Raw genomic sequence first — 24,112 nt, 5'->3', positions numbered from 1 at the left:
AGAATTTTAATTGTTGTTTTATCATTATAGATAGGAACATTAATTTACAGGAGGAAAAGAAGGAGGAAGAGGGCTAATGAGAAGATGAGAAAAGGAAGAAAGGGCAATGAGGAAGAGAGGATATTTGGGATGTGAGAGCGAAAATGGTAGAAGAGAGAAGCGAGAAAAACTGATGAGAAGGGAAGTGATGGAAGGGGAAGATGTGATTGGGAAGAGGGAAAGGAGGGGTAAAGGGGGAGAGGGGAGTCGGGAGGGAGAAAGCCTTATGAGGGAGGTGAGGGGAAGTGGAAGGAAGGAAATGTGAGAGAGATTGAGGGAGAGAGGAAGAGAAAGAAGAGAAGGAAGTGTAGTTGCGTGGAGTCATTTCCTTCACTTCCACACACACACACACACACACACACACACACACACACACACACACAGACAGGGAAAGTCCTCATGTTTTAATTACTTCTTCTCTCATTACTGTTATCGAGGAGGTGAGAAGGGAAGGAAGAAGGGACAGTAGAGAAAGGGGAGGAAAAGAGGGGAAGGGAGGGGAGATAGCAAAAGGGAGAGGGAAGGAAGAAGGGTGAGTGTTAAGGTTTAGTGGTGAAAGTAGTAGTAGTAGTAGTAGTAGTAGTAGTAGTAGTAGTAGTAGTAGGAGGAGGAGGAGGAGGAGGAGGAGGAGGAGGAGGAGGAGGAGGACCATTTCAACATCAGGTTTCATCTCATTTCACCTTGTCTATATCCTCCTCCTCCTTCTCCTCCTCCTCCTCCTGCTCCTGCTCCTCCTCCTCCACCTCTTCCTCATCTTCCTTCTCTTCAGTGTCAGCGCGAGTCTTTTTACATTCCACCTAACCACCAATCCTCCTCCTCCTCCTCCTCCTCCTCCTCCTCCTCCTCGCAGCATCTCTGTACAAACGTCAGCAGTCTAGATAATAATGCAAACTTCCCTGACTCCAATTTGTCTTAACTTTGTCCATTTGTCCGTCAGTTTCCTGCGGCTGCCTCCTCCTCCTCCTCCTCCTCCTCCTCCTCTCTCTCTCTCTCTCTCTCTCTCTCTGCCACTCAATTTCTTGCTTCTACCTACCGACCGCATGGGAGGGTGAAAGAGAGGGTTGGAATTCTCTCTCTCTCTCTCTCTCTCTCTCTCTCTCTCTCTCTCTCTCTCTCTCTCTCTCTCTCTCTCTCTCCTTCCACCACCTGTATCTCCCTCCCTTCCCTCCTTCCCATCAATCTTCATTCCATCTCTCCTCTCTCCTCTCTCCTCCTCCTCCATCCCTTCCTCCTCCTCCTCCTCCTCCTCCTATCATTCTCCTTGTTCTTCTTTTCAGAGCAATAAGGAGTAGTTTCCCTTTTCCCTTCTTTTCCCCTTCTGCCCTTTGCTTAGTAACTTAAGGAGGGATGAGTTGAGGGAACAGGATGCCAAAAATTAAGGAGAATTTAAAGGGAATTAAGGAGTGAGGGGAAAATTGTTCGAAATATGTAAATGGAAAGGAGTGATGGGAATGAGAGGGGAGTGAGAGGGGAGTGAGGGGAGGTAGTAGAGGTTTGGAATCGACAAACACAGAGCCGCCCACACCACAAATGTCATGGGAGAGAGGAGTGAGAGGGGAAGAGAGAGGGGAAGAGAGAGGGTAAAGGGGAAGGAGAGGGGAATGACCAGGAGATATATAACTCCATAGTGCTGTTCCCCTCTCCCCTCTCCCCTCTCCCTCCTGCTCCCGTCTTTTCCTCCTCTCTTCTTTCTTCTCCCTTTGCTCTTCCCCTCACCCAAATCTTTCCCCTCGCCTTCACCTCTTCGTGTGTGTGTGTGTGTGTGTGTGTGTGTGTGTGTGTGTGTGTGTGTGTGTGTGTGTGTGTGTGTGTGTGTGTGTGTGTGTGCTTGAACCAAACACCTACACGTCTTAATTTTTTTCCTATCCCAGTAACTAATAAATGCATCTGACCTTTCCCCACATTTTTCCCCTCATCTCCTCCCCTCACCCCATCACCAAGCTTTTTCCTCTTTCTCATTATTAAGACATGCCAACAATACCGTCAAAATTCCCCCACTTCCTCCTCCCCACTTACCATCATTCCTCTTTCCCTCTTTCATCTTCCTCCCCCCCCTTCTCTCTCTCTCTCTCTCTCTCTCTCTCTCTCTCTCTCTCTCTCTCTCTCTCCCCTCGCCAGCATTGTCCCGGGGAGCTTGAGACACTCCAGGCGCCTAGTTAAGGAGAGAGAACAGGTGAGTTATGAGTGAGGGGAGAGGTGAGGGGAGAGGGAGAGGGGAGACAGAGGGGAATAGGTAAGAAGGACGACAGGGAGAGAGAGGGGAAGGAAAGGATAAGAGGCAATAAAGAGATGATTATGATGATGGCAAAACCAGGTGAGAAAATAAGGGGAAAGTGAGGGGAATTGAGAGTATGAGGGGGAAATATGAAAGTGAATTGAAGGTGATGGAAAAATAAAGTTAAAATAAAAGGAAACAAGGAAAAAGAGGGAAATTTAACAAAGAAAGGGGAAAAGGAGAAATGTAAAAAAAAGTTACAGAAAAGATGGTGAGAAGGAAAGTGAGGGGAAAAAAGAAGATGGGCGAGGAAAAATGAGAGGGGGAAAAAGATGAGAGGACAAATGAGAGAGGAAACTGAGAGGAAAATTATGATATGTAGTAATAAACGTGGAGGGAAAGTTTTATATTATATCCTCTCTCTCTCTCTCTCTCTCTCTCTCTCTCTCTCTCTCTCTCTCTCTCCATAGGGTAAGTAGAAAACTGCTCCTTCCCTCACTTTTACCTCCATCTTTCTCGACTAAATCCCTCCTGATTCCCTCCTTTCCTCCTTCCCTCTTCCTAACTCTTTCTCAGCACCTCCTCATCCCTCCCTTCCTCCTCTTCCTCCCTCTCTTCCTCTCCTTCTCTACCTGCCTCTTCTCCCTCTCTTCACGATTACTACTATAATCCCCTCTTCTCTCTCTCTCTCTCTCTCTCTCTCTCTCTCTCTCTGTGGAAGAAAAGGAATGAAAAGAGCAAAAAAGTAAACAAAGGAACAGAAATTAAAGAAACGAAGAAATACAAAGGAAAAATCAGAGAGAGAGAGAGAGAGAGAGAGAGAGAGAGAGAAGGTATAAGAACATAAGAACATAAGAAATAAGGGAAGCTGCAAGAAGCGACCAGGCTTACACGTGGCAGTCCCTGTATGAAACACACCTACCTATTTCCATCTGTTATCCCCATCCATAAACTTGTCTAATCTTCTCTTAAAGCTCTCTAGTGTCCTAGCACTAACAACATGATTACTGAGTCCGTTCCACTCATCTACCACTCTATTTGAGAACCAATTTTTTCCTATCTCCTTCCTAAACCTAAATTTTTCAAGCTTGAACCCGTTATTTCTTGTTCTACCCTGGTTGCTGATCCTAAGAATTTTGCTTACATCTCCCTTGTTAAAACCCTTATACCACTTAAAGACTTCTATCAGGTCCCCTCTTAACCTACGTCTCTCTAAAGAATGTAAATTTAACAGCTTCAACCTCGCCTCGTAAGGAATACTCCTCATCCCCTGTATCCTTTTAGTCATTCTCCTCTGTACTGATTCTAATAGACCTATATCTTTCCTGTAATGTGGGGACCAGAACTGCACAGCGTAGTCTAGATGAGGTCTGACCAGCGCCAAGTATAACTTTAATATTACTCCCGGCCTTCTACTTTTAACACTCCTAAAAATGAATCCTAGTACCCTATTTGCCTTGTTTCTGGCTTCTATGCATTGTTTCCCTAGACGGAGTTCAGAGCTAACTATAACTCCTAAATCTTTCTCGTACCCTGTACCTACCAGAGTTTGGTTGTCTAATGTGTACCTATTGTGTGGGTTTCCTCTACCTACGCTAAGCACTTTGCATTTATTGATATTAAATTGCATTTGCCATCTATCCGTCCATGTGTGCTGCAATGTTAGGATCCCATCACAATATATGCTCTGACAAATATTTGGTGTCACCGAAAACTTTGACGCTGAATGAACATCTTCTTTAGTATTTAAATACAGAAAATATTTCACGTTGAAAGGCACCAGTCTGGGAGGGAAGGGAGAGAGAGAGTGAGAGAGGAAGAGAAGGAGGGAGGTATTGAGGGAGGACAGTGTGACAAGCTGTGACAAGACAGGACTACCAACCCTTCCTACGTCTGTCACCGCCTGTGCATTTCTAGTATCTCTTTCTATACCTAACGCTCTCTCCTTTTCAATGGCCATGATGGAAGTTCTACAAGGCAGCATCAAACTCCTGACAGTCCTTCATACATCTGTCACCACTTGTGCGTACATTTCTCTACCTATAACGCTATCTCCTACACCTCTCCCAGTTGGATAGCCACGATGGGGAATTCTACAAGGCAGCATGAACTTCATGAAGGTACAAAAACAAGGGATTATCATTACTATAACAGGCCCAGATAATTTACAGTAAAGCCAGCTATTAGCAAATGTCTAATGGTTTCTTTACAGTGTGGTTTGCCAGTGGGTTAGAAACAATTAATTTAACGATTTGTCACCTCAACTCACACCATAGCTGCCATTTTCTTAGCGTGATGTTTTCTTGTTGTTTTTGTTTTCATAAAAGTTTCTATGTGGAATAACTCAGCCCAGTGGATACACGTAGCACCTCGTTACGTTTTCTGAGACAAAATGTGGTATGCAGGAAAAAGAAATGTGTGGTTTCAGTGCTTGGTTTATTTTATTTCTGTGGAGTGTAGGTTTGATACCGTCGTGCAACATGCGATGAAACCAGTGTTCAGTTTGAGTGCGGTTGAAAATTGTTATGCAAACACTGTTTATTTAGTGTCAGTGTACGTCGCTCTCTCTCTCTCTCTCTCTCTCTCTCTCTCTCTCTCTCTCTCTGCTAGCAGATATTTCCCATCTATATAATCAGGAATTAACAGAGGAACGGAAAAACACCCGATGGAGAGAGAGAGAGAGAGAGAGAGAGAGAGAGAGAGAGAGAGAGAGAGAGAGAGAGAGAGAGAGAGAGAGAGAGAGAGAGACGAATTTACTTTAACGTAGCTTCATTTCCGTCATAATATCATTACCTTCGTTATCAAAAAAAATTTTATCTTGTCTTGACAACTCTGAGATGTATGCTTGACACTGTGTGTGTGTGTGTGTGTGTGTGTGTGTGTGTGTGTGTGTGTCTGTGTGTGTGTTCTGGATCTGTGTGTACTTTGGAATAATGTTTGGTGTTAGGTATTGAAAGCTTTGACGTGGTAGATGACAGATGACTTTTGTTTGAGTTAATTCGTGCAGACATTGTGCTTCCAAGCCTAGGACGAGCGTGTGTGGGAGTAGGAGGGTAGGAGGGAAAGGGGAAGGGTAGGACGGGGGATCATAGTGGAGCAAAGGACTAGACAGGACATATATATATATATATATATATATATATATATATATATATATATATATATATATATATATATATATATATATATATATATATATATATATATATATATATATATATATATATGTGTGTGTGTGTGTGTGTGTGTGTGTGTGTGTGTGTGTGTTTTGGGTCAGTTTCATGTTTCAATATATATACTTTTGACACTGCCATATGAATGTATGTATGTATGTATATGTATGTATTGCATGTATGTATATCCTTTATCTGTAATCATACATTTACAGATAAACGTTCACCTTCCGCAGGTATGTCGTGGTGGAAGAGTTGGTAGCCCTGCACATGTCCATCCGAGAATTACGTCACAGGTGGGCACAAGCCGCAGTCATTCGCCGGCGCCTCCCTGCAGTCTCAGGTAGCAGCGGCGATGCGTAGTGCTGTTGCTTTGTACTGAGTGAGCGTGAATGAACCCTCGTGACGATATATGGTGATGGACGTGTGGGCCTTTACGTTGTGGAAACAGAAGGTGAGATTTGTCTTGATTTCCACCGTAGTATGAGTTAAATTGAGGTGAAGGAGTGAGAACTATGCGGGTAGTTAGTGGGTAGGCTTGTTTGGTAACGTCTTGTCTGGACTCTTGAAGCTCTCTGGGAGTTGTAATTAATGTTAATGCTTTGTTGCTTATTAAACTTAATGATCCCAGAGGCAATATCGTACATGTGCAAGGTAGGTGTGATTGCAGGGAGTGGTGTTACGTTGGAAGTAGGGGGCAGGAAGAAAAGCCACACGCACGCTCTCCAGCTGTATTTCACTAAGGCGAGTAAACAACAATACATATAGGAAATATAGGCGGACAGGCGTACTGGTGGAAGTAGGCAGACATGGGCATGAGAGGTCAGGCGCGCAGCTGCTCTCTGGCTTCCCTGTTTCGGCAGGTTCGTAAATCACCTCGCACACCCTCGCTTCCCCACCTCCACGTGAATCCACTCATTACATACATACTTATCAAGCAATTACAACGTCACTGAGTACAAATCGGGCATAGTATTCTGGTCGTTACAGTGGGAAAACAGTGGTGGTGGTGACTATCGGAAGAGCGAAGTGACGGAACAAGCGGTAGCGGACAGGAGTACCAACCTTTGCGATACATCTGTGCTCTGCTTCCATTTTCTATTTCGTATATTCTATTTCAGTGTGTCTCAAACGATGTTCTGCCGTACCACTCACTACTGTATTTAGTCGTTTCATTCATTTTGTTGTTCAGAGTGAAGAAGATTGTAAAAATGTACTTTTAAGGCATTACAATATTTGCCAGCGCTGAATCGTATTTCGGATATGTTGGCACCCTTAAATGTCGATGCAAATATAACACGTAGGTAATAAGACTAATGGAATTCTGCCATAAGTACTGCTTATTTGCTATGTGTGAAGTGACAGAAGCACGTGCAAATCTTATTCTGAATCTCTACTTTCGAAGTAAAAGATACGTGTTCATGCTGATTAAAGTGGGAGAGAGGAAAGGGAGAGGGATAGAAGGATCTCGTCTCCTCGACTTTTAAAGCTCCCTCCCTCTGGCTCGTTACTTTGTGGTGTTTATTCGATGTTTGTTCAGCTTAACTGTTCCATTGGCATTATCTGTTAAGTAAGGAAGATACTATAGCAGTGGTGTAGTACTGATTGATCTGATGGTGGTTATCTATGCTAGTGGAGAACCACCTGCGCAGTAACTGTTCCCCTCAACAAGTCTCATTTTAGCGTAAATCAGATTATGTCACGATTGCGTTGTTGATGAATGGATATCCGCACTCTCTTCTCCTCTTATTTTCCATTCCATTTCGACAGTACCTTTTGTAGAGGACGGTGATGTCTCGGGGTGTGTTGGCAGCGGTGCGCGTTGCCATCATGGCTGACGTCATCAAGTCTGCTGGGGAGAAAAATAATGCTGCTTCGCTGTTTTGTTTTTTTTTATTCCACTACTTATTACTTATTATTTGTGGAAATATAAATTATTTATGTGGAAATAGAAGTGGAAAGAGAGAGAGAGAGAGAGAGAGAGAGAGAGAGAGAGAGAGAGAGAGAGAGAGAGAGAGAGAGAGAGAGAGAGTGTGTGAGTGTGTGTGTGTGTGTGTACTATCCTCAACCGTATCAAATACTCTGTTCAGTAATCCACCTACATTATCCTGAATCCCCCGCCACACATTACTGTACACACAAGTTCAATTTTCTCTTAATGGAGTGGAGTGAGAGTAAACAGTGAGGTGGAACTTGTAACGTGGCCTTGCTGGGTAGTGGACAGTGGACACCCTGCTGAGTGGCGCTTGATGGGGTGACTGTCTCTCTCTCTCTCTCTCTCTCTCTCTCTCTCTCTCTCTCTCTCTCTCTCATATTTATATTAGAAGAATCCAACTATGGGAATGAGAATAGTTCGTTATTTTTTTTTCGTGTTTCTAGTATTTTATTTATGTGGATTTTACTTGAGTTAATTTAATGTCGCTTTGGTCATCTATTTGTGGAAATTTATTTTGTGAAAGTGTGAGGAAGAAGAACAAGCTTATTAATTTAAGAAGGATATTGAAAGCCAGTCATTCTTCCCCTTTCGTGTGATTTTGATATACTTAATCCTTATAACGACTTGCTTATATTGGAGGTTCAGCCTTGCATCATAAGCTTGGAAAGATCAATTATGCAAAGGAGGGAGAGGAATATAATATTAGTTTGGATGCTAGCAGCGACTGATTGTCTTTACCTAATCCTTGTAATTTCAACACTTGGTGATGTTGATATTGGTATGATGTCTTCATTGAATCTTACAGGAGGTCAGAAGTGCTTGCAATGGGATATGACTAGGAAATCTTACAGTATTAAAGTGGTATATTTTTAATGCTTTCTCAAATACACTTGTTTTACAGAGAACAAGAATGGTGCCTCATATTTTTTAGAACACTTGCGTCAAGGTGATCACGATTAGTACCTTTCAGAGAAGAACAGGGAACAGGGAAAGTAGTTAGGAAGTTAAGTATAGTTTGGATGGTGTTGACAATAGTAGCTATACGTGATGCAGAAAGGCAGGACATTTTTACGGATATGGTGATAATAGGGAATGGGAGAAACGAGGTCACCTGGGTCATTTAGGAAAGTGGAAAGTAGGTCAAATAAGACAAAGATTCTAGAAAACGGCAGACATTGAAAAAAAATGAAAATATTGGCCAGAGTATTCATCTGCTGCTGCTGCGGTACTAAAAAAAAAAATGAAAAGCAAAGTTGAGCTTGTTATCGTCACACAAGAGCAGAGGGCTCCAGACGAGACCTTGTGTTTGTAAGAGTTAAGAAATATAAGTGATCCTCGTAATTAATTCAGTGAGGGTCGTTAGTCTGCCAAAACATGCGGGAGTGAGCACCTGATTAGCCTTGATAATACGATGATTGGCTGCCGACTAACTCGCCTGTTTAATTCATTCCGTTCGTGTCGCCATCACCACGTGTAGTGCATATGTGGGAGTCCTGGGGCACTAATTACCATGAGAGAGAGAGAGAGAGAGAGAGAGAGAGAGAGAGAGAGAGAGAGAGAGAGAGAGAGAGAGAGCAAGCTGTTATTATTATACTCGGAAGCTTAAATATCCTAGTGTAGAGGGGTACTGACCTTCTGTGATTGCCTTTTTAGCGTGCCTCAGCATCAGTGTTTGGTGCTCCCAGCCACCGGCAGTGTGTTGAGACTTAAAAGTGTCCATGTAACGATGAATTATTTATGGGTCAATATTAAAAAAAAACTGTTTTTTTATTTGCTTTTCATTCTCTTAGTTGAGGGGCGGGGAACACTTAATGGGTGGATGACCACCATCAGGGCCGCCATTCCACCGCATTCATGGCCACCCTACCCACGCTCATCCAGTCACGTCCCCTTAGTGCAGCGCCCCTCATCTGTATGTATGCTGAAGAGACACGGAAAAATGAACACTCGTGTCTCTGTGAAATATTGTGCGCCATAAAGTCTCTTGTCCTCTACGGCTTTTTTTTTATTCCTTCTTATAATAATTATAGAAGAGTCCTCTTGCCACACATAAAACTGGGTATTCATGTATATTGTTACGGTAGGATCAGGAACGTGGAAATAAGGATATTTAACTCTGTGTGAAGTGTTGTGCTGACTAAAGTAGTGTGTAGTGCCTCATCAGATAGCAAGACAGTGTTGGAATGCTTCAGGGAGATGAGGGGAGGGCGGGCGACAGGGATCCAGTATGCAGGAGGAGAGTATTAGGAACCGGAGCAAATGCAAACTTGTTATAGTCACCCTGGAGTGGATTCCAAGGAACGGCTGGTGGACTAAATAAAATTAATTCATATAAGACATGGCCATTGGGTTTTTTTTTCATGTTGGGAAGGATATTCACTACGATTACCGTATAAAACTGCAACACTTTTTTGTTTTTATCTTGCTACCAAAGCTGTCATTTGTTTACTTACTTACATAACACACTGTTGTTCAACTCTAGACTTTTAATTTTATTTTTAATTTTTTTTTTTATTTTGTCGCTATGATTAAGTGGTTAAATTACGATTTGTTATTAAGGTACAAATGCATATTTATTACTTCATCACCTGAGTGTGGAGTACAGGTGCATCACGACACCTCCCCACCTGTCACAGTACTTAACACAGGCATGTCTTCCACTAACCATAACAAAAAAAAGAAAAAGAAATAAGTAAATAAATAAAATGAATAAAAAAAGAGGAAGAAAAACGAAGCAATCAATTGAAGCAGCCAGAGGCATTCGTGGAGACACAAGACACAGCGCAGTCTGACCCTGACCATTGTCACGCGAACAAAACTGGTGCATTTTTTACTTCAGTTTGAACTGCACCGAATGTGACATGTGGACAAGGACGGCCAGGGAGAACGTGTCCCCACGGAATCTGACTTGGATGAGGACGCACAACATTATCAAACATTTCTACGTCTTATCGCAACATTTCACAGGCTGTAGTAATAGTCATTGTAGTTTTCTAGGTCTTTATTGGGATTTTAATTATTATTTATTGGGATTTAATTATTATTTAACCCAAACTAATTATCAGTGTGGCCTTTGATACCAGGTCTGTGATTAAGCTTGTTCACTGCTTATGACACACAGCTTTGTACTGATGAACTACTCTCTCATTTCCTTCCCTTCATTACATAATGGAAAAAAAAATTCTTCTACTGTAATTTGCTGTCTTGTACATACGTATGTGATTATTAAAATTGTGTGCAGTACTTTGTGTTGCAAAGTTTAGCGCATTACAGTGAAAAAAAAAAGATCTATTTTCTTTATCGTAGATGCCTGTTATAGTTACATACAGTGCTTTTTAGTGTCATAAACTGCAGCATTAACACAGTAAAATAGCCAAAGAAAACTCTCATAACTCACAAAACACGAAGCAGCATGTACACACACGTTCCCCTTGCTCGTGCCGTGTCTGTGTGTGCATGTGATGGCTCGATGCATCTCCCACCAACCTGGACGCCACAGCCTCCTTATTTTTCATTACTGGCGCGTAGAGTGCGGGATAACTCACAGCTTGCAGGGGGAAATTGATGGCACCTGTATACAAGGTGGAAGATTATTTATACGCGTGGTATATTGACAGAGAATTTGTAGGTGGCGTGTTTAGTAGGTAGGAGAGAGAGAGAGAGAGAGAGAGAGAGAGAGAGAGAGAGAGAGAGAGAGAGAGAGAGAGAGAGAGAGGAGAGAGAGAGAGAGAGATTAAATGAATGATACTTTGACACAACTACAAGATATGTTATCATTACCGCAGAGAGAGAGAGAGAGAGAGAGAGAGAGAGAGAGAGAGAGAGAGAGAGAGAGAGAGAGAGATTAAATGAATGATACTTTGACACAACTACAAGATATGTTATCATTACCGCAGAGAGAGAGAGAGAGGAGAGAGAGAGAGAGAGAGAGAGAGAGAGAGAGAGAGAGCCCCTGGGGAGCTGCACCAGCCCAGGTGCAGAACGTAGCACCATCAAAGACAGTTTCTGAACACATACATTGGCTGGTAGAACGAGTTTGTTACCGTGCAGCCAAGTGTTGAGGGCTGGACCAGGCAGCAGTTCAACACTGCAGTGAATGTGTGGTTGCAACAGACAGACAGAGAGAGGCTTTCAGATAGAAGGCATTAACAGTGACTTCTTTAGCCTAAATTGTTGTATGAAATATGTAAAGTATATGTACAGCAACTCTGTAAACACATATCATGTAGATTTGTATAAATAAAAAGAGAGAGAGAGAGAGAGAGAGAGAGAGAGAGAGAGAGAGAGAGAGAGAGAGAGAGAGAGAGAGAGAGAGAGAGAGAGAGAGAGAGAGAGAGAGAGAGAGAGAGGGTAATTCACATCATACTAAATGGAACGAATAATTTTCAGTGTTCATAAACGTTGGTTGTTTTAGGAATAATTTCGTTGGCCAGTGGTTGTTATGTTTTGAGTTAATTCCCTCACCGTCAGTCACGTTCGCGCCAGTGCTCCACTCAGCACACTTGTCCCTCTGTGCGTCCCCGGGGCGACAGTTGTTGGGTAGAGGGACGTGAGAAGACACGGGATTTCTCTTGCACGTTGAAAGCTTGGCTGATTGCAAGGACGGGGGATGGTAACGTGAACTTGAATATTGCCTGTCCAGTAAATGGCATTAAATCTTACGTTCATTGTTCTTTGGGCCGTAATAAAAACATAGATATATATTCCTATAAAAGTAAAAAGAAAAAAGTATCAATGGTAACGATAAAACAAAATTCTAATGACAAAAGAAAAAATGAAAATAACTGTCCTATGAAGGGTAATTGAAGGCTTCAGTTAATTAGTTAATTTTCATACGAATAATAACGAACACTTAAACATTTTATACTATGAAAAAAAAAGTCAAACTGAAAATTCATTGGCCTTTCGTTAATACGTCAAGTAAATTAGCCGGTTAATGAAAATATGATCGAGACAAAATACTTGAGCTCGATACTGGATTGCACTTGACGTGTCCATTATTTACCTGTGTTGCTCCTCTAATAAATATAAATCTTCAGGTAAAATAATATAATCATTTCTATGCTGTACATATCAGAGAGAGAGAGAGAGAGAGAGAGAGAGAGAGAGAGAGAGAGAGAGAGAGAGAGAGAGTCCTTATATCAGGGTACAATCAAGTAAGGAAGTGACCGCGACCCAACCTGGCAAAAAAAAAAAAAAAAATGTAAATGAACACACCTGATAAGATGCTTGACCCACTGTCACTCAAGACACGGCGGAAAAAAAAAGAGGAAAACCCAACAATTTTCCAACAATACAGTGATTTTCCTTCATCGCTGTAGGGTTGGGTGAATGCCACTTCCTGATTTCAGCTTGACGAAATCATATCATACCTGGAGGAGAGAGAGAGAGAGAGAGAGAGAGAGAGAGAGAGAGAGAGAGAGAGAGAGAGAGAGAGAGAGAGAGAGAGAGAGAGAGAGAGAGAGAGAGAGAGAGAGAGAGAGAGAGAGAGAGAGAGAGAGAGAGAGAGAGAGAGAGAGAGAGAGAGAGAGAGAGAGAGAGAGAGAGAGAGAGAGAGAGAGAGAGAGAGAGAGAGAGAGAGAGAGAAATGAATAAAAATGGCATCGGAAGAAAGAAATAATCAGAGGAAAAGACAAGGGTGTTAAAGGAAAGAGAGGGAGAATCAGAGGAAAAGACAAGGGTGTTAAAGGAAAGAGAGAGAGAGAGAGAGAGAGAGAGAGAGAGAGAGAGAGAGAGAGAGAGAGAGAGAGAGAGAGAGAGAGAGAGAGAGAGAATGTGTGTGTGTGTGTGTGTGTGGACAGACGTAGCTTCATATGTGCATTGTGTTTACCAGTAGCTGTTCACACATTTATTATAAGTCCGTGTTAATAAGGAAGCTCTGAGACACACGGCCTTTCATGACGAGTCATTAGCCAGTCCCTCGCTGAAGTGGGCTTTATCTAGGCGTGTGATGCATGTGACACTCAGCTCTTCAGTCACAAGTTGACGGTGTTCTTTTGGGAGCACTGAATGATTATTTAATGTCTAAGTCCATTATGCTTTGCTCTTCTGTTGGACCGGTTGACTGTTGAATGTCTAAGCTGAAGTTATTTTCGCCGATGCTCGCTGGATGGACTTTGTTGTATTGGGACATAATATCTGCTGAGTGTCGGCACAGTATTTTGATCTTGTGTGATTAGGTTACCTTCGTTATGCTAATGGTCGCATTCTTCTTGTGGTTCAGTTTGTCTTTGCTGTGTGGTGCTGGTGGCGATGGTGGTTTCTGTCACAATTACCAACATTTTCTTCGCTTGGCCGGAGTGTCGTCTCCAAATCAAGCATGCCATCACCACTATTTAGCGATGTCAGGTTGTTTTAATATTAACTTCGTCTGACATTTTCTTACAAATTTACTATTCTCAGTAAGTGGCGTCTTGCCTCAGCTGTGCCTCCGTGCTGGCAGGGTGGCAGCGTGCTGACGAGTCCAAATGTTTTACACAGATTTTCGAAGATTTTTTTTTCTTCTTGAACTTTACCACGTTTGTTCTTGAGTTCGTGTGTGTGCGTCCTTGAAAGTAAATTCGTATTTCGTGGCCTGTGGTATTACTTTGCAATACATGACCCAACCGATGTAAAAAATCAATCGGTGTATCAATAAATCTAGCTATCTACGTTTACTGTGAGGTACGACAACCTGCCCCACGCGTTGCGGCCACCCAGGAACAAGTGCTTCGATAGTGAGCAGTGCAATGTATCGTATGCTTGCAGTTATAGGGAGAGACTACAGTTATTTAAAAACTGAACCAAAGCAATCGTGAACAAGTGAGTGAAAGGTCGCTCCGCCATCTCCACAGAGCCGGTCGTGCAGTTGTGTGTGAATGTTATAAACAAGTGTGAAAGCTGCTGCAGTGAAGCTCCCAGCACTGTCCGTCAAGCCCCAGCAAACATTATGGCGTGGAAAGCGAGCGTTGGGTCTACACTTTCCAATCCCGCGCGTGACCGTCAAGTAATCAGTCCACTGACACACCGCGCCGACACGCTGCTTACCATGACGCCCCTACACACCTTGACACGCTGCACATGACACACAGCATGTTGCGTCTGGCGCAGTGATGAGACCTTTCCCACTCTGAATAACTTCAGGGGGGTTGTTATCGCAATAGTAAAATGCAGCTGCAGGGTTTTTGTTCTCGGCAGTGAACAGCGTTAGGCGGCTTGCTCTGCGAATTGGCAAAACTTCCTGTCCGCACGACTGTCACGAGGCACGCAGGTCTGGTGCAGTGCTCCTTGGCTGTAGTGGTGGCGTCCGTCTTGATGCGTCTCGGGCTGTGAAGGCTGCAGGAGTGAAACCTGTGTGTCTGATCTGGGTCCTGAGCTGCTCACCTGCCGTACTGACGCTTCGGTTGCCACGGCGTACCCTCTGGCTTACAGGAAAAGGGTCTGGTACAGGTTTAAAATATAATGTGGAAAGACAGCAATGAAAGCAGTAAGTGGGATTAAATCAGTCAAACTCTCTAGTGCTTGAGGTTTTATTTCTGTTCAATAAAACCGTCGCGAAAAGGTTTATGTGACTAGAAAAAAAAAAAAAACATGGGAAAGAAAGAGATAAGATTATGTTGAAATAAAAAAAAAAAAATGGTGAGGTGCTTCAAGGGAATATTGAACTCTTCTCACACCTCAAAAAAAAAAAACACTCGCATCTAGGAAAACCAATGTAGTGAATAAAGAGGAGAAAAAAAAAACCATGAAATTAATAAGATCAGAACCATTAAACTGTGGATGAAAAAGAAGGAACATCCAGAGAGAGAGAGAGAGAGAGAGAGAGAGAGAGAGAGAGAGAGAGAGAGAGAGAGAGAGAGAGAGAGAGAGAGACGCCAGTAGACCTGAAAAAAAGATATGGAATGCCATGCAAAGGGAGGGGTAAGGGAAGTGAAAAAGAACGACAGAGAGAGAGAGAGAGAGAGAGGAGAGAGAGAGAGAGAGAAGAGAGAGAGAGAGAGAGAGGAGAGAGAGAGAGAGAGAGAGATGATGATGAAGAGAGTGATGAAAAGAGATCAAAGAGGACTGAAGAGACGAGATTTTTTGCCATGCAGTTGAAGAGAAGAGTTGAGGTGACAAGAGGAGGATGAGGAGGAGGAGGAGGAGGAGGAGAAGAGTAGAATGTCTATTGCCCCTTCGTCAGGTAATTCCCGTCGCGGCGTCAGTGGCAACGGATGTGACTTTTCTGGTGTTTTTTTTTCTTTTTTTTTCAATTTTTTCAACTAATTTCATCGGTTGGGACGTGCAGGTGTGAGGAAGAGGGAGTGTGGTGTGTGGGAAAGGCAAGGAGGCGGGCAGGTGTGAGGCATGATGTACTGTTAGGTAGGACAGGATACGGTGCGTGTGGGGGGATCTTGTTAACTCTTTTGTATAAAACTGAGATGGAATAAACAGTTGTCTCGTTAGGAAAAAAAAAATATTAAATTAATGTAGCAGTGTGGTAAAGCCCACTCACTTTTAATGTATTGCTGTCCTTCATCCCATATTTCCCTCTCTATATAGTGTTCTTCTTTACTTCCCCCACTCTTTTCTTTCCGTTCCGTTCCGTTGTCTCGTTTGTTCGTGATGCGTCAAGATAACAATACCATATGCTTTGTTTAATGTAAGCTTATTTCAGTGTGAGACTTGAGTTTGTTTCCTAATGTTACCAGCTCTCTCTCTCTCTCTCTCTCTCTCTCTCTCTCTCTCTCTCTCTCTCTCTCTCCTCTCTCTCTCTCTCTCTCTCTGTGTCTTCACACTCGTTGGCAGTTGAAAAGGGACGCTGGAATCGGCGAGGAAGGGGGTCGTCTTCCCTTGGAGGAAAGATTGTGTTCATGTGGTATGATTCAAACGGAGATACATGTTCTTGAAAATTGTCCTATTTCCAGTCACGTTAGAGAAAGAAATAATGTAACGACAGTTAGTAATTTATTTGTTGATAGATCTGATTATATAAATGTTTGTAGAATTGTACATGAAGTATTGTCTATATATTAATGTTGGATATGTGTTTGCTTTAAAAAAAAAAAAAGGTTTGTTTGGATAAATTCTTGTTTTTTTTTTTATATATATATATAAACGTATAGGATTACAATTTAGTTTTTAGGCATGTCTTTTATGGGTTTTGAATATTTTCAATGAATTTCTTGTCTAATTATTTACATTCCGCTGTTTTATTTTTATAATGTGTCTTGTTTTTATTTGGTTGCTATGTCAGGTTTTTATGAGTTTGTGTTTTGATTTTATGCAACAGATTTTATTTTCGATGATATATTTTCAGTATCGTAGTTGCAAAAGTTTCCTCTGTATATTTGTAATTTGGACTATTTTTTTTAATGTGTTTATTGGTGTGTACTTCCCTGTGGTCAATCAATCAATCAATCAATCAATCAGTCTCTCTCTCTCTCTCTCTCTCTCTCTCTCTCTCTCTCTCTCTCTCTCTCTCTCTTTGATGCCTTCTGATGTTACGTGTTAACAGCTTCACAATCGCAGCTGCTCGGTACATTTCTAATAATCCCAGTGCTATTAAGAAGATGAAGTGTGTGATACTGAAGCTCTTGGCTGTGCTCCCTAGTGATGATCCAGTAATTTTAATAGAAACCCTTCATTCGTGTAACATTATCGATTAAAGCAGTGAAGTGGTGCAGCGGAGAAAGGACAGGTACGTGCGCGTATATATGATAAAGCGCACGGCTGGCTGGGTAGAGCTGTCTGGTGGTTGTGGTGGTGTAGGGGTGCCAGTCGAGTGTAGTGCTATGTGGTGTGGTGACGTGTGGTGCGGTGTTTCCGTGTAGATTCCTGGTGTGACGGGATGAGTAGCTACACCATCACTTCTGGTTACTACTATTGCCGCCACCATCACCACCGACAACAACGGCAATGATATACAAAAATAACATCAGCAACATTATCTTAAACTAGCAATCCCTTGTACAGTACATTACAAGAACACCACCACTACCACCCACCACCACCACCACCAAGACGCCAAGCAAACGTTCCTTGACAATGCCGCTAATTTGAAAAGAAATGCTCGGAATTCCTTGGTACATTTTATAGCGCATTTTCTACCACGCCATTACACAGAGCAGCAAGTCACGGGGTCACGCCACACTAACGACAAGGCAACAACACAAATGTGTGTTCATAACTTGGTGTCTGAGCTGCTAAACTGACTCACCGACATCATGTGAACAAAAAGAGAGAGAAAAAAGGGAATGGTAGCCACTGTGTTTTAGCTTAATGATACCAATACTATGTGTCACACAAAAAACATGTATGCCTCTTATCTTTCAGTAATAATGGGATTTATGTATATATGTATGAATGTATGTATGTATGTATTTATTCAGCCAAAGGTCACACGGTAATGATAAGAATGGATGTATGAGAGCATTGTAGGAATAGAAAAAAAAAAGTACAAATATTGTATAATCAGCGATTGTGCATGATTCCAGTGGGGGGTTCTGTAAAAGTTCACATTCCATTCACGCTACGAGCCCTCCTAACATGTCCACAGTATAGCGAACGATAATTGGCGCCTCTGGACCGGACGTGTATGGAGAGGCACGTACGTGACTGAACCACACACACACACACACACACACACACAGAACATGTTTATCATAGTTTCCATTAAATTATGAAAGAGAGTTGTGAAAAATACTAATTCTCTGTATGTTCATCCAGTAGAGTATTTGAATTCGCCATGTCAGATATGAAGTGAAGCGCGACAAATTGTGCTCTCTCTCTCTCTCTCTCTCTCTCTCTCTCTCTCTTTCTCACTAACACTCGTACAGGCTCGCTGCTTCTCTGTCTCACAGCAGTGCACCCTCGGCTCGGTCAAGACAAAAGACCCGTGTTTGATTCCTGGAACAGAGAGGCGAAGCTTCTTTCATCTCGAGGCAGTGTTTGCCTGGCACAGACTTCACTACCGGGGGAGCGGGAATGAGCCTCACCCGCGCTTCTCTCCAGGGAAGAAAGGGTTCAGTGTTGTTAATAACGATGGCCCCGGTTCGTGCTGGGTGAATTTTTGTGATATAAGCTGAATATTTTGATCATAATAACATTAGTTGTCTGGTGGTGTATTGGTGAGCACGCTAGAGTAACATGGATCTTCTGGCCCTCTCTGCCTTCGTTACCTTTGCCCACCCGTGTCCCTGCCCCACCCTCCCTCCCTCCCTCCCTCCCTTACCAGAACGGGACACAACCGCGGCAATAACAGCTTTTCAATAAACCCAATGGTCGGCTGAATATAATGGCATAGCTCGGCTCAGTATCCATTTCCTGGCACTCAATGCATCACTGCTTCAGGCGCCGCGCATGCAGCAAGCAATAAGCCTCTGAGATTCCCTATAAATTTCATCAGAGGCTCCACCACAGTGATATGAACGCGGGAAAGGAAGAGGGAAGGGAGAGGGGTCCCTGGTGTGATTCCAGGCTGCTCGCTTGCAAGGCGGCTGGCGGTGGCGTGATCAGGGACACCGGCAGGGAGGCAGGGAGGCAGGGCGTGGGAAGTGTGTGCACCAGCGAAGCGAAAACACGGCCCCATTGGAGACTTGTGTGTGAGGCGCGCTGCCAAATTATGGACGTGGAAATTTTAATGATGCAGACGAGATGAAGGTCGTTGTGCTGCGCGGCACAGAGAGCGTGTGGTGGGAATGGTGGTGGTGGAGGTGGACAGGGCGTGGGTGGTGAGGGAGTTGGGGATCGAGGCATTAGGGTGAGGATACTGTAGTCGTGTTGATTACAGTACGTGGTATCATTTTTTTATTTACTTATCTACGTGTGTGTGTGTGTGTGTGTGTGTGTTTATAAAAGCAGTGATAGTTGCAGTAATAGCTATTGGTTGCAGCGTCGTGCCTCACATGCAACAAAATAATCACAGGTGACCTGCATTCTCAGCCACACATACGTCATGCTCGGCCTTTAGGCAACAAGTAAAAAGTAACTTTTATTCTACTAAGTATGTATATATATATATATATATATATATATATATATATATATATATATATATATATATATATATATATATATATATATATATATATATATATATATATATATATATATATATATATATATATATATATATATATATATATATATATATATATTGTACCTGTCTTAAGAACGTTGTGGTCACGCATACCTCAGAACATTTGATAATAGTCTTACGTATATCTGGCTGTGTGTCTGTCTGTCTGTCGGTCTTTTTGTTTTTATGTAGGAGGGACAACAAGGGCAACAAAAACAGTGAAAAAAAGAATTACTACTGAGATTGCCAGACACAATGCGCAGTGCTCGGCTAACTGTTTGTCCCTCGCCTTATGCTTGTTAGTCATGCATGTGTCCCCTGTATTCTCATAAGAAGCAGAAAGAAAGCAAGTAAAGGTGCAGTCCCTGGTGAGCCATAACGCCCTCACCACACGCACCGGTGTTGACCAAGACGCTCATCACTTGCTATCAGGCCGCGTCGAGGCAACTCCTGCTTCTGCCTTTCCCTCTGCCAAGTCTGCCACTGCCGAGTCTGCCTCTGCCTCTGCAGCCGAGTCTTGGCTGAATGAGTTGTCCTTGCCAGCAGATAACACGTCAGTGTTATCTGCTGGTGCTCTCACTAGATAAAATAATTAGTTAAAAGCAAAGAAATGTCAAAATTGAGATTCAATTTAAAAGACTTTATTGCATTATTTCAAGCCATGAGTTGCTAGGAAGCTTGCGCGTCTTGTTTTGTACCACTGGCACGATGTCTGTGTGTAAACATTATTCAGTGAAGGAAGCGCGCGCCGTAACACCAGCCCTGTCCCTCCTGTGTCTGCTTCACTTTCTCTTTACTGTCATCAATCTTCATATAATTTATTCCCATCGCTGTATTGATGAACATATTCGATACGCTGAGGTGCAATGGCCAGCACAGCGCGGAGGATTAGAAAGATTGATGTGCGGCTGAAATTCTTCGTGGACTCATTTTTTGTCGATTAAATATGCAAACTTGTATCGAGAGAGGCAACGCCTGACGCGCTTCTCATTTTTATGTAGGAGTGAATGATGGCTGAGGTGAGGCCTCGTCATACTGAACACTTATGTAGTGATTTCATTAATAACTTTTCATGAAGGAAACGAGTGCTTCACCGCTGCGGCAGGAGAACAATTCCGCCCACTCCTCAATGAATATTGCTTTTTCAACCATCAAGGAATTGTCAGGAGGCACTGCAATTGGAAAAAAAAAAATATCAATGATGAACAAACTGATTGGTTTGACAGGAGCTGTACACGGCGTTACATGGCACAGAAGTGGAAAGAAGCGGCACTTTGTTGTGGTGTTGCTGCAAGTCAAGGAGTGACAGCCTCGGGCAGCGAGGCTAGTGGTGAGAGTTTTCTCTCCTTGTGAAAACTTTTCCCATCAGGGAATACAAAGTTCGATGTCGTAATGCTGGACGAAATATTTCATTAGCGCCATAAGGACCGTCAATCCAAATTTATTGAAGTGTCAGCTGACGGAAGCTGACGCTGGTGTTCGCGAGATGAGAAGGTTTGTTTCTGTACACTTTACACGTCACAGCTTTATGTGAAATGAAGGAGAAGACATTGCTCTTAGTGTATATTAGTAGTGGCCTCAAACTTACTCCCAATAATAACAAATTATTGTCCCGCTCCAGCTGACTTTCAAGATCGAGACTAATCGCCTTTCGGTGTTGCGTCACGAGGTCTATTCAGCCAGTGAGAATAAGCTGTCCTCGCCGCACACTGTCTCTGACTTCCACACAGAACAGTGTGTGCCCGAGTGTAGCTTAAGTGTTTCACGGCAAGCAGTTTGTACGTTGTTGGTGGATCAAACACTGGGAGGCCTCATTTAGTCAGTGTGCCGCGGAGCAAATCATGTGTACATTGTTGCAGGATGAAGCACTACAATGATACAAGTGCAGTGCTTAGGTTTGTGAAGGACGCGCCATCACGTGGGCAGCCATGATCCCCTCCACGCAGCTCCTGGATGCCACGCGCCGCAACAAGTAAGTGTGCTACACCTGATTGATTGTCGCCCACGTGAAGTAAAATACTCATGACGATATGGTCAGTGAGGAGAATAACAAGTGACGTCAGGGAGGAATCACCACGGGCATACAATTAAGATAACCATTAATAAGACATATTCTCAGTAATGGCAAGCCGTCCGCAGCATGTCACATACGCCGTCACTGCGTTTATTATTCACAGTGTCCTCGCGTGCTGGCCATCATTTCACTAGGCGTAAAGTGACTCCGGAGCGTCCTTTTCTCCTGGATTTATGAAGCACCGGAATTCCGATGCTTCATAAATCCAGGAACTACCTTCTTAGGCTCTTAGGAAGTGTTCCAAGGCTCAATGTGTGAAACAAGCCGTACTGTACACACAATTTGTGGACTTACTGTAGACCCTGGGAAGTACCTCTTAATTCTAACGCGGATTTATGAGTTATCTATAGGAGGACGCTGTCTAAAACTTTTACAGACGTGCAGACACTACAGTGAGTATTCCTCATCATCATGTCAGTGCTCAACACCAAAGTAAAAAAAGAATTATCTTAAACACTAATGTAATAATGTCTTTTACATTTACTATATTTCCGGCAATGCTTCAGTGTTTCTCGTGTGTGTGTGTGTGTGTGTGTGTGTGTGTGTAATTAGTACTTTGTATGTGCCAAGATATTTGCAGTTTTGCTTTTGTGTATATTTATTTATTTATTTCTATTATGAACATAAGAGAGCAAGATTGATGGCTAGGTAAGCAGGTAGAGAGAGAGAGAGAGAGAGAGAGAGAGAGAGAGAGAGAGAGAGAGAGAGAGAGAGAGAGAGAGAGAGAGAGATTGTTTTCCAGGATTCCAGTGCCTTTAAAACACACACACACGCACACACACACACACACACACACACACACACACACACCTGGTAAATGTTCCCTCTTAATCAACGTCAACAGTGTGTATGTGTGTTGCTTATCAATTTTTTTTCCTCTGCCTTTACCTCCACTTGTTCCTTTCTTTTCCTCCTTTAACATTTCTCCTACTCCTCCTCTTCCTTCTCCTCCACCACCACCACCACCACCACCACTGATGCCTCGCGCCTTATCACCGTTCATCTCTGCAGTCACGTTTTCTTTGCACGATGTATGTTGCATTACTTTTTAAAACTTAAGAGTTTTTTGTGCCATTATTTTATTCTTATCTATTCCATCGACGAAAATACCTGGCGCGAAAATCCCTTAGTGTAACTCTCTCTCTCTCTCTCTCTCTCTCTCTCTCTCTCTCTCTCTCTCTCTCTCTCTCTCTCTCTCTCTCTCTCTCTCTCATCAGTGTATTTCAGTTTTCTTTTCACAGGATATTATCGCGGAGTTTAAGAGTGTCTGCGTTGTTTCGTTTGCCCTTCTCCCCAAATCCCTGTGTCAGTCTCACTTTTCTCGCCTTCCGCTCTGTCCTCTCCTTTCTGCCTCCTTTTATTTCCTCTCGCAGTCCGTCCCTATTTCGCTTCTCCCTCCTGCCTCGCCACGCCTCTGCATTCCTCGAACTGGGAGTCGCTGTGGCAGAGGGCGCAGGACTCGCTCGGGCACCACCACGCAAAGATTCAGTGCACGTCTTTTCTGGTGGTGGTGGTGGTGGTGGTGGTGGTGGGACACGCGTTTTTCTCCTCCACTTTTGTAGCTTTGTGTGTGAATGAAGAACAGATTTAGTAAAGAAAGGTGTTGTTGTTGTTGTTGTGGAGTTTGTTAATGATATTTCTACCGGTGTGTTTTGTTATTGTATGATTCTTCATCTTTTCTATTGAGATATTTTCTCATATTGTGTATCTCTTTACCTTGTCAAGAAAAAGACGGCGGCGCTGAATTTTGTTCACTTTCTCACTGAACGAAACAATTTCCAGGAGAGAAAACGCTCAAGTGTTTGGAATATCAGTAGACTCTGACTGTCTCTGGTATTCTTTCAAGGCAGAATTGTGTCCACATTTAGGAGTGAGTTGCCACTTAAATGGTGGAGTCGTTTTGGAAACTCATCAGGGATAAACGTGTTCGGTGTAATTTCCTCAGCCGGTTTAATCAACTCGGCGTAATTAGCTTGCAGATTGCTTCGTGCGCCATCCCTTCCTCGTTATATATAATATTTTTTTTTTGTATATATTCTTAATTCCTCTGTTAAATCCGATAGTCTCAAAGAGAACGCCTAGTGGGAAAGAGGGAGAGAAAGAGGCATAGGTCGGCACAGCTTGCCTTCTCTATTTCTCTTGATGTTTTGCTCTTGACACGTGCAAGGAGCCTCTCACAGCAGCAGGGCACCTCAGTCTCATCCATGTATAATAATTATCAACACACGAGTATATCTAATGCGTCCCCTGGTGCGCGTGGACTGTTATATGTATGCGTGCTGAGAGGAACTTTAGCGTATGTTGTGTGAATCCAGGCAGGTATCACCTCCCCGCTACCGCCATCACCACACCTCGCAGCCTTGCATCTGCCTCGCCACTGCCCTGCCACGCATTTGTGCTTCTCCTGTGTGTGTTTGGTATTTAGAATGCTTTCATTATTAGAGGGTGAAATATCTCCTGCTTTATGATTAATTATGCAGACGAACGCCTCATAATAATAATAATAATGATAATAATAATAATAATAATAATAATAATAATAATAGTAATAACAATGAGGATAGCATTGTTATTATTATTATTATTATTATTATTATTATTATTATTATTATTATTATTATTATTTGTTTTTGTTGTT

General features: G+C 42.8%; 1 protein-coding gene across 2 annotated transcripts in view; it reads left to right on the top strand.

Moving 5' to 3' along the window:
• LOC135099487 (protein lin-54 homolog) overlaps positions 1 to 24,112 on the top strand; it is a 63,689-nt gene that overhangs the window by 7,823 nt on the left and 31,754 nt on the right. Inside the window, exons 4-5 of one of the 2 annotated variants that reach the window (XM_064001845.1) lie at positions 5,664 to 5,881; positions 9,154 to 9,357. In XM_064001845.1, coding sequence (XP_063857915.1) covers positions 5,664 to 5,790 — 127 coding nt within the window. In that variant the 3' untranslated portion in view covers positions 5,791 to 5,881; positions 9,154 to 9,357. Of the gene's footprint in view, positions 1 to 5,663; positions 5,882 to 9,153; positions 9,358 to 24,112 lie in introns of those variants that run through there. The other variant, XM_064001846.1, reaches the window with a different exon arrangement.

The sequence above is a fragment of the Scylla paramamosain genome, unplaced genomic scaffold (assembly GCF_035594125.1).
Source record: "Scylla paramamosain isolate STU-SP2022 unplaced genomic scaffold, ASM3559412v1 Contig134, whole genome shotgun sequence".
NCBI classification, from domain to species: Eukaryota; Metazoa; Arthropoda; class Malacostraca; order Decapoda; family Portunidae; genus Scylla; species Scylla paramamosain.
This window is presented reverse-complemented; position numbering and strand designations above follow the sequence as displayed.